Raw genomic sequence first — 10,582 nt, forward strand, 5'->3', positions numbered from 1 at the left:
CCCTCCTCCTCCTTCCCTATCGTTTTTCAGTTGTTTTTCATCTAATATAAGGGTGCGCTGACCACGGGCTGCGTCCTGGCCTTCCTGTTCCTGTCCCCCCTTGTCAATTATTTGTATTGTTTTTATTGTCTATTCATGTTTTTTTCTTGGAACGGGTCGTACAAAACTAAATTTCATATCACCTTCCCTGGTGCATATGACAATAAAGAGATTCTGATTCTGATTCTGGTCTGGACGTCTGTTTGTTTGTAAATTGTATACTCTTACATTCTATACATTCTATATATTCTAAATCTACCATTGTCACTGGATTGCCCTGCAATTTGCACAGAACAAGCTTTAGTTCCATCTCTTTTTTGTTTTCTTATTTTTAATATCCCTTCATATCACCATCCTGCATTTGAAGCATTTTAATTTCTTTTTTCTTACACCCATGTAGTCACACAGTCACACAGTACATGTTCTTCTTCTAGTACACTTCTTCCAGCCACAAAGCCACCAGGAGAAACTCAGGGCCGAGTGCCTTGCCTAAAGACACAGTGGAGCCTGAGATCAGGCCACAACCTTTCATTTAAAAGACCAAATAACTCTACCTACTGAGCAACAGCCTTCTCTTTGGTATGTGACCACTGGTTGTCACAGATCTTAAATGGATCCAACTCAAAAGTAAATGTTTCAGTGCCACATAATTGGAAGAGTCGAGTTTCATCTTTAAAAAAAAAATCAGCTCTGTGATCATTTAAGGTTTGTTTTTTTTTCACTCTTTGGGTTTTCTTACACACTTGTAATTTCAGTAATAATGGATGTAGTGAAATCAACACCTTTATTAAATATAAGGCAGAACACAAACACAATTCTTATTATTTAACAATAAATCGGTCACTTAGAGGAAGCATGTTTAAAAGCAAAAAAAAAATAAAAAATCTGAGTTTTTTATGGAAATTAAACAAAAAGAACCCATGGATCATAGTTAATGAAAGTTATACTAATACCCACAATCGTTGATTTAAGTACTGAGACAGTGAGTACATGAAAGAATTGTCAAGCTTAAACCGCTCTCATTTATCCCTGTTTTTAAGTTCTCAATTAGGTAAAAAACCATCACATTAAAATACACACATTAACTTAAACATAATTTTAAAGAAAAAGGAAAAGTCTAACCATTTTGTTTCATAGCTTTTATAGCTTTCATACCATAATAAACCATAAAAGTACAAGAGAAGAACGTGTTCTTTGAAATGATCAATAAATAAATATGAGGAAAAACAGATGGTTCCTGCTTATGTCCTGAGGAGTTTAGCTCCCAGGGGTTTTAAGATAATGCTTCTCAAGTGACATTGGTGCAACAAAGTCTGTTAGAATACTTTTTTTTTAAACCAGGACAGAAAAAACTTTGTTTCTAGTCAAATTCAATAGAACTTTTATTATTTTTGCAAGATGTGTTCACCCTGGAACAGTAGCATCTCTGCTCCAGAACAATTGGGTATTCCTAACAAACATAAAACATTTTCTATATTTTCATATTTTAATATTTTAACGTTTTTCTACATATTCTTTTTTTACATTTTTAATTGACTCTGTGCACTAAAAAGTAAGAATAATTATATCCTGTTGTCAGCTCACACATACACAGCTACAGTGAGTAGTGTTTCATTTAAAGTTGGTATAAAGTTGGTATAAAGCTTTGTGAAAAAGAAAGGTTTGAAAATAAAATAACTTTATGTGAAAGGCAAAATAAGGTAGATATGGGTGTAAATATTAAGAGATTGTTGGTAAAAAGTCAAGTTTACTAACATTTCACTTAGTGTTTTATTTACGTCATCAGCGGTGTTTGTCTAAACAGAGAGACAGACAGATTCAGCCCAGGCTGTGACATACAGCAGGACAGACAGAGGAGACTCCTCTGTCTGAGTAGGCAAAGTGAGAAACACATCTATGTGTCATGAAAAGAATTTAGAGGTTTTTATTTTTATAAATCCAAAGTTAACTCCTACTAATGAACTGCAGTGGTTTGATGTTGACACTAGGTGGTGCAGCAGTCAACGGTGAAGACTACACAATTAACCTGATTACAGCAACACATCAGGTCCCTGACTAAATCAAATGAAAAACACCTACGAAAACAACATTAAACCAAAAACTATTTTCTTAGTATTTTGTTTATCTATAAGAATAATTTAGAAGAAGTATTTGCACATTTCAAATATAGACTTTTATGTAAGGCCTCATCTTTTTATTTTTGGATATTTTAATCTTTAGTGATTTTCATACAGGATTTCTTTTTCTTTTTAAACTTACAGTATAAGCTGTCCTGTCCTCCTGCTCTCTAGATAAATACCATACATGGTTAAATTCATCTTGTACGCACTCATGCTATTTTATTTTTATTACTAGTTTTCCTCTAAATATGATCATCACTCAAAAGTCCTCAAAGATGAGTTTGAGGCCAAGACTTACAGTAGAGAAGAAAACCTTGTTTTGCCACAGAACCTAATGATATTGTCACTAAGCTAACATTCTTTATCTTGTGCAGTGGCTATGCTAACCATGACAAAAACCTGTTTCTTTTTTTGTTTGTTTGTTTTTTTTATTTCTGTAGCATTATCTGGTCTACCATTACTCTTTGGTGATGTAGACATTTTCTGTCAGAGAAGCACCTAACGTCACCTGTTCTGAAAACAGTAAGAAGTCATGTTGGTATTGATGTTATGCTTCATACTGGGCTAAAGGCAAACATACTGCTGTCATCTAGCATGGAAGGTGTTTGTGAGTTCATGCTAATTTAATGACAATAGCTTTTAAATTTTTGCCTGCTGCAGCTCGACATCCTTTGAGATGAGCCTACATTTGTGGTTTATCCTTTCTCCATTTTGTTTTAGGTTTAATGCCATGGTTCAACTATTTTGAATCTCTCTGATCCTGAACCTTGGATTAGTGATGAGCCTTTTTCAGATGACATGTGCAGACAGGTTGACTGGCGCTGGAGCTCCACTGCTGTACCTCCCCTCTCTGCTTGGACTGCTCCTTGTGTCTGGGCTCCTCTCTCCGCTTTTCCACCTCCTCTTCCCCCCTCACCTTCCTTACCTCCTGCCGAGGGGACGACCTGACGTCCCTTCCTTTCTCTCCTACCAGGGCTTTGGATGGGGAGCTCAGGTGCTTGGGTGAGGGCATGCTCTGGATCTGGACTCTCTTAACATGGTCCACGGCATAGGTCCTCTCATGGAGATCACTGGCATTCTTATCTGCCATGTACTTCCTGGGTGGATTAGCAGTGGGCTTGTAGGCCTCCAGCTTCCGTTTCTGACTCATAGCAGAAGCACAGCAGATGATGAAGACCATGACGATGAGAAGAGAGGTGACTACAATGATGATCAACATGTTCTCCTGCAGGAAGTCCACCACTCTGGTCAGGACAAAGTCCTTCAGGCGGATCATGGTGGTGGTGATGGTGTCCTTCAGGGTGGGGGTTACAGTAGATGTGTTGATGTGGACCGGTTCCCGTGTAGAGAAGGAGACTGGGAAAAGTAGCTCAAGTTCTTCATCACCACTGCTGTCCTGAGATGTGTTGTAGAACATCGGAGCGGCGCGACAGAGAGTGATGCACAGAGACAGCAGCGTCACATAAGTGACGTGGAAAACCAAGTGAGATCTTTACACCTGAGTGTTGTGAACACAACAGACACGTGTTATGGATTTAATTGCAAGATTTGTAATTTTAAGATTGCAAATATTTTCCATAAGACGAGTAGAAAAAATCACAATGTGAATTGATATTCTGAGCTTTAAAAAAAAGCAATTTAAATAAATAAATACATTTAGCAATTTAAAGAAATAATTGCAAATCTCCAGATCCAGAATCCCCAGACAAAGTGAAGAGGATGCAGTTTTAAACCCCACCAGCCTGCTAAATGAGTAAAAACACACAAAAATAACCTATTTTCATCCAGAATTCCTAGCATTTGAAAATAATGGCCCTTATTTTTCATTAGCCACTGTTTTCCTGTCTTATTTGTCCAATTACTTAAGAAATCCATATATTTTAATATTGGTTTGGTCTTCTTTTATTTGCAGTTTTGCTTTTAATTTGTTATCTATTGGTTGGTTGGTTGGTTGTTTGGTTGGTTGGTTTGTTGAACCTGGTAATTGTGTTAATTTTAGCGAATAAAAGCAGGGTATCATAAAAACAGGAAATAAATAACCTGGTTTAGTTCAAAGACCATCTACTACTGTGAGAAAGAGTTTGTTTGTGTTTACTTTACTTTAAATTCAGAGGAAGCAGATCAAGTTAACTACAATAAACACAAATTAGATCTTAGTAATTATTTTTAGGGTTTTTTTGCATCTCTTTACTCTCCTGCAGTGGTGCTTTTGCCCAGAGGTAATGTCTCCGTCATTGGTGTGGAACCCCAGGGTTCACCTCCTGGGAAAGATCGAATCCTGGTTAGGGGCTGGTAAGGTGCAGTGTGATTTGGGTGGCGGTCATGGAGACTGCTGCCCCCACGACCCGGTAACGCATAAGCGGATGAAAATGGATGGATGGATAATCTCCTGCAACACCGATTGTTCTTGTCCTTTTATGGTTGAGCCGTCTTTTGTGCAGCACATTTATTTCTGCCCAGATCTATAACTGTGAATGCACCTCCAGTATAAATCTCCCTCAGGTTTTATGACGCTGTCTGTCTTGGACCAGATCTATTTTAGCCGGCAGCAGAGTAGCCATTACTTATTTGGGGTGGAGACAGTGAATTTGGTGCAGAGGGCCTTATAATTTGTGAAGAGGAAGGAGGCCACCGATCCACCACATCAAAGTCAGGAGGAAATTCTGCAGCAGAGGAAGCTGAGAGGTGTGGGAGATCTGCGGCTGTGGCTTTTTTATTTTCAATGGGGCGCGGGCCATATAATTTGTGAAGAGGAAGGAGGCCACCGATCCACCACACCAAAGTCAGGAGGAAGTTCTGCAGCAGAGGAAGCAGAGAGGCGTGGGAGATCTGCGGCTTTGGCTTCTATATTTACACTGGGCAGCAGCAGCATCATCTGCGCCCCACCTCCCACAGCAGCGCAGAGCTAATGAAAATAGTTCTGCCTGTACAGCCAACTAAATAAACTCCCCCACCCTGAATTATTTCTCCGTCATGACTTTTCAACATTCTTCTCTGTTTAACTGTAAAGTCCAGTGTTAACACAGCAAACCTGTTCATCTCCTTACAGTGTGTAATTACACTGTAGGAACGAGCTTCTAATCAGCGTCACACTAAGTGGAGTTGTTGCTGTGTTCTTTCCCTGTGTGGCCAGACATGGACCACATGCTGGGCAGAGTCTTCATCCTGGACTCACAGCTATAGAACAGCACTGCCCCTTAATCTCCCATAATTACAGTCACGAACAGGTTTCCTATATTTTTTCATAGGGCAGAATTTTCCCTCAGCTGAAGGACATATGGACACAGATATGTAAACGATACATGCACACATAAAAAAAAAAACACCCGTACAAGAACATGTGTGTAATAGCCTGAACTAATATACCGGGTTAACTCTTGTGCGGTCCTTCGCATTTCACCCGTACAAGATCATGTGTGTAATAGCCTGAACTAACATACCGGGTTAACCCTTGTGTGGTCCTTCGCATTTTTGTACACACCTTGTCCCAGAATATGAGTATTAATGAATATGAGGAAAAGTTGGCACAAGTTATGCAGTACAGGAACATGCACACGCACGCATACTCACGCACGCACACAAACACACACACAGACACACAGACACAAAGACATATTGGGTCTAGGTGACCCGGGGGTCACCTTGACCCGAAGGACCAGCTGCCAATAAAAGGTGCAGGAAGAATAAACAAATAAAATCAAATGAAAGTAATATTGTCTTCAAAGACTTTTACACTTCATGTTTACCTTATAGCAAACCCTGTATAGTTTTGTCACCAGCAGGGCAGCCTAGAGGATGTCAGCTGCCAATACACAAATAAAGAAGAAAAAGAAGAAAAGAAACAGAAACAGAAGAAAAACAGAATAAATAAATAAGTATAAAAAGAAGAAAGAGAAAAAAGTGAAAAAACATAAAAAGAGGAGTATAAAAGTATAGTATAAAAAGAAGAAAGAGAAAAAAAGTGAAAAAACATAAAAAGAGGAATAAAATCAGAAATAAATATGGAGAGGAAAACAAAGAAGATGAGGTTCATTATTTACATAGACATCTCTTAACATATACACAACATATATGTTGTATTCCTAATAAATATAATTTGAGAAAGGAATGTATTCTGTATTGTATTATTGTGGTGTATTATTATTTTTTGCATCCTAATAAGAGGCGTTTCCTAAATGTCACAGCTACACAGCTCATTAGCCCTGTGTTAGCTCAGTATCATCATCTCTGCCTGTTCCTAACCAGTACAAGGTTCATCGTCTCATCTCTTATCTTCTTAGGTTAACATTTTACTTGTTCTTTAGAACAAATAATGAGTTAAAGGGTTAGATGTAAGAGTAAACAATATGGTATTGCTTTACCACTAACCAAGCACATTGACCAAATACATTCAAAGTGCTTTAATAGGTCGCCCTGCAGGTAGAAAGGGGTACTACATGGTCTCAACTCTCCATTATCAGCTCTAATTTTGGTTTGAGAAGGTGTTCTACATGTGGAATTGTATCATTAAACCTACTTTACAATATGGAAGCATTTCATGGCACATTATTCTCTTTAGTATCGTAGGTCTGTGTATTACAGAAATTCCTAATCTCTAATATTTAGGGAACTTTGGGCTGTTTGCCTAGACTTCTGTGGCAGAGGTGATATCAGTCTATCTGGTCTGAGTATTTAAACAACTGTTCTACTGCACAACCTTCCTAACAATCGTCCCAAATTTTACAAAAGAGAATTTGGCCCAGACCCAGACCACTTCCTGTCAGAGTTTCCCCCAGTTTCTGAGTGCCTTTTGATGGTGAAGAAAACTGTACTCACTGACACCTTGACTTTCTTTGCAATTTCCCTGTAGGAAATACCTGCGTGTTATGATGGTCTTTCTCTCTTCCATTGTTAATTGCAATACAGTACAATACTGTTCACCTGATGCTCATGAGGGTCTGGTACCACAGTGTGTTCCAACACTGCTTTTATGCAGACAGAGAGGGGTTGTAAGTAATCCAGAAAAGTTAGAGCACCAGCTTTCAAGGCTGATTCAACCTTCATTGCTGCAGAACAGCTTTAAATTGTTAACCCACTTCGTGTTCCCCGAAAATTGCCTTTTTGTATAATTCTGAAATGTACATTATTTTTCAGTTTTGGGTAACCAAACCTTTTTTTTTAACCTCTGGCTGTTCAGTACTTACCTTTGTACCATTTCAAGCAATTCATTGTGCTTACACGAGTTGAACTGCAATGAATAACTGGAAAAATTAGGGTGTTCTAAAACCTTTGACCGGTAGTGTATATTAATAAATAAAATGAAAAAGACAAACTTACAGAACAGTTTTTTCCCAGGTTTATCTTGTTGACGCCACAGCAGCAGAGTGGAGGGCAGAGAAGTATGAAGAGCAGACAGATGGACCAGAGGAAAGTAAGAGTGAGGAGTTTCGGAGCATCCACCCTCCCTGCAACGTTAAACTGTTTTTTTATGCAGCTCTGAAAGTCTTGGTGCAAAGTGATTTTCTCACTTATATTTTCAACCTCTCCTCCCTGTTTCTGAACCTCCCTTTCCCGCTCTACATCCATTGGCACATAGGGAGCAGATGTTTGGCGTAGGACATTTAGCTTAACTTGTTGGTGTATGTGTGCGTGTGTATCGCAAGTGTACAGCCATGTTTAGGTGCTGTGGTGTGCTGTGTATGATGGCACTTTCAAGCCCATTATTCTATGTGAGTAAAGTCGAATAAAGGACATGAATAACAATAACAAGAATAAATACATTCTCAATTTAAACTTGAATTTTATAGTGACATTTTTGGCTTTAAAACTATCTTCCACTTGTCCACAAGTGGTACTACAGTCCCATGTTCCTGCAAATGATTTCCAAACCTTCTCAATTGTGGAGGACAAAGGGTTTATTAGTTTCATACAGGATCTCAATCCAACGTATGTCCCTCCAAGCAGGAAAACACTCTAAACAAATCATTCCAAGACTGCGAGGGTTAGAGTTCCCTTTTATTCCAAAACACATACTCAGAGAGAACATATAAACTCTAGCTCTGAGTAAGCCTCTGAATATGCGTGTATATATGAGGGTCTATTTAAGGATTTTAAATAAAAATGTGTTTAAGATATGGTAAAGCTGGACAGCTGAAGGACATGATGCTAAGTTAGCTGTGTGTTTAACAAAGACTTGAGCATTTTTGATCAATATTATCTTCGAATCTGTACTGGTTTCCAGTACATTTGAATAGTTCTAATAATAATTAGAATACAATAATAGATAGAAAATAATTAGATATAATAATTCTATTAAAAAAACTCATCTAATTTCATATCACAGTTCTGTAAACTGTTCTGTCCAACTAAGAGAGAATATCTCCTGGAATAATTCCTTAAAGTGTAGTAGTTTAACCATGTATTGATCCATTTAATGGGTCGTTCCCAACCATATGAGATGTAATATTAAGTTTGGTGAAGGGAGCCAGAGTTACAGTATCCCTGAAGGCTGACGGAATGTTCCTTTATATTTTATATATACCTTTCATTATAAGTCTAGAGTGTGGTGTTAAGGACAGGGTTTAGTTGTTACAGAGAACAAGTGTGGAGACATGAAGGTCCTGGTCTAAGACAACAGCTATGTCAAAAATTCATTGTATGTGGAAGAAGAGCCTGTGTTCAAAATTAAAAAAAAAAAAGAGTTAAAAGGGATTTATAAAAGTGGACAATGATGCTTTCAAAGTTCGACAAAGAACAAAATAAGATAAAGGAGTATATGTCTATGAATATTCTCAGTCATCCAGGTCATGGTCAAGTTTGAAAGTTCTGTTAGGCAACTGGACGTGAATTTTCTAATTTCAAAAGAATTTCTAAAAAAAGACATTTCACCTCTCATCCAAGAGGCTTCTTCATAAAGTTTCATAAAGGAGTATAAGGCTGAGCTGAAGTATAGGTGTGCGTTTGTTCCTTTTGAAGAGAGAGGAAAGGACAACTTGGTGATGAAATGACAAAATACTGGAGTCCATTCACATATGATTCAGTAGAGAAAATAGATTGAACATTATTAATGGCACACTGAGAAAAGTGTTGAAGAACAGTGTGACCACCTTCGACATGTTTGCAGGCAGGTGTACTATAGAGTGAAGTACAGGGTTGAATGGTCAGACAAGAAAACGGACCAGAATTATGACGAGAAGACAGTGGGGAGAAAATAAAAGACTTGAACAAACAAAAAATAAAGCTGGAAGTGCAGCAGGTGAGGGTGATGGAGGACAGGCTGAATTCAAACATACTGACAAGGATGAGTGTAAAAAAAAAAAAAAAAAAAAAAAAATCAGGAGGACAGATAGTGTCATGATTTAAACCGGTAATGACTACAATTGTGTTCAGAATTATTCAACCCCCAGTATTGTAAAGGGTTTTAGGGAAATCAATATACGTATATTTGTAAGGACTTGTAAATTAGCTAAATGCAACCAAAAAATACAGAAATAGTTTGTCTAATACAGCATCAAATGTCCTATTTGTGATTTCTTCACTGACACAATTATTCAACCCCTTAAAGATTACCACAATTAAGAACCATGGTTCAATCAAAAGCTTCAATCAGGTATTGGAAACACCTTTAGATGTAAACAGAACCATAACGAGCAAAAATCAAGCAGATTTAAAAGGACTGTGATACTCAGATCCTTCTAGACAGTTACTTGTATCTTTGTAACATGGTGAAGTCCAGGTAATAGGTGGCTTCTGCCACTACTCCACCTGTTGCTCCTGCTACTGCTGCTGCTACACCCCATGCTTCAGGTACACGACCAACAACAACACAGACCTCTATAAGCCAATTTATGTCTAAGGCACTAACCCCAGCACAACAGAACATATTTGATGAAGCCTTCTCAATTGTGGAGGACAAAGGGTTTATTAGTTTCATACAGGATCTCAATCCAACGTATGTCCCTCCAAGCAGGAAAACACTCTAAACAAATCATTCCAAGACTGCATGATAGAGAACATGCTTCACTGCAAGAAAGAGTTAAAGAAGCGACCGCAGTTTTCCTTACAACTGATTGCTGGACATCAAGGACCACCACCTCTTTCATATCAGTTACATGTCACTTTATAGAAAATTATAAAACAATGTCTTGTCTTCTGGACTGTTTTGAGTTTAGCAACAGACAAACTTGATAGAGGAACTGCTAAGAGTGGCAAAGGAGTGGCAAATTGAAAACAAACTGATTTGCTGTGTTAGTGAGCATGCAGCTAACATAATCAAAGCCATTAAAATCCTGAAATGGACCCATCACCCATGTCTCCCTACTAGGGATTTTACAACTGTCAATGCAATTGGCTACAGCAATTTATTGAAATTTAAGTGATATATGTTCAAATACAAATCACAAGTCAAAACAGCGCTGAATTATAAAAGGCATAAGTGGTAAAAA

At 38.0% G+C, this 10,582-nt stretch overlaps 2 protein-coding genes across 4 annotated transcripts in view; both read right to left on the reverse strand.

Moving 5' to 3' along the window:
* Positions 1–10,582, reverse strand: part of LOC103397252 (transcription factor 7-like 1-A) — a 287,021-nt gene that overhangs the window by 178,701 nt on the left and 97,738 nt on the right. The gene's annotated exons all lie outside the window — the stretch shown is intronic.
* Positions 2,807–4,471, reverse strand: LOC112486350 (transmembrane protein 119-like). The gene has a single exon (XM_025052740.1). It carries the CDS (start codon positions 3,574–3,576, stop codon positions 2,932–2,934), a length of 645 nt encoding a protein of 214 aa, XP_024908508.1. The 5' UTR covers positions 3,577–4,471; the 3' UTR covers positions 2,807–2,931.

The sequence above is a fragment of the Cynoglossus semilaevis genome, chromosome W (assembly GCF_000523025.1).
Source record: "Cynoglossus semilaevis isolate Cse_v1.0 chromosome W, Cse_v1.0, whole genome shotgun sequence".
Classification (NCBI taxonomy): Eukaryota; Metazoa; Chordata; class Actinopteri; order Pleuronectiformes; family Cynoglossidae; genus Cynoglossus; species Cynoglossus semilaevis.

What these genes read in the sequence shown, in the direction of transcription:
- LOC112486350 (XM_025052740.1), bottom strand. Translation starts at nt 3,576, where the DNA reads ATGTTCTACAACACATCTCAGGACAGCAGTGGTGATGAAGAACTTGAG.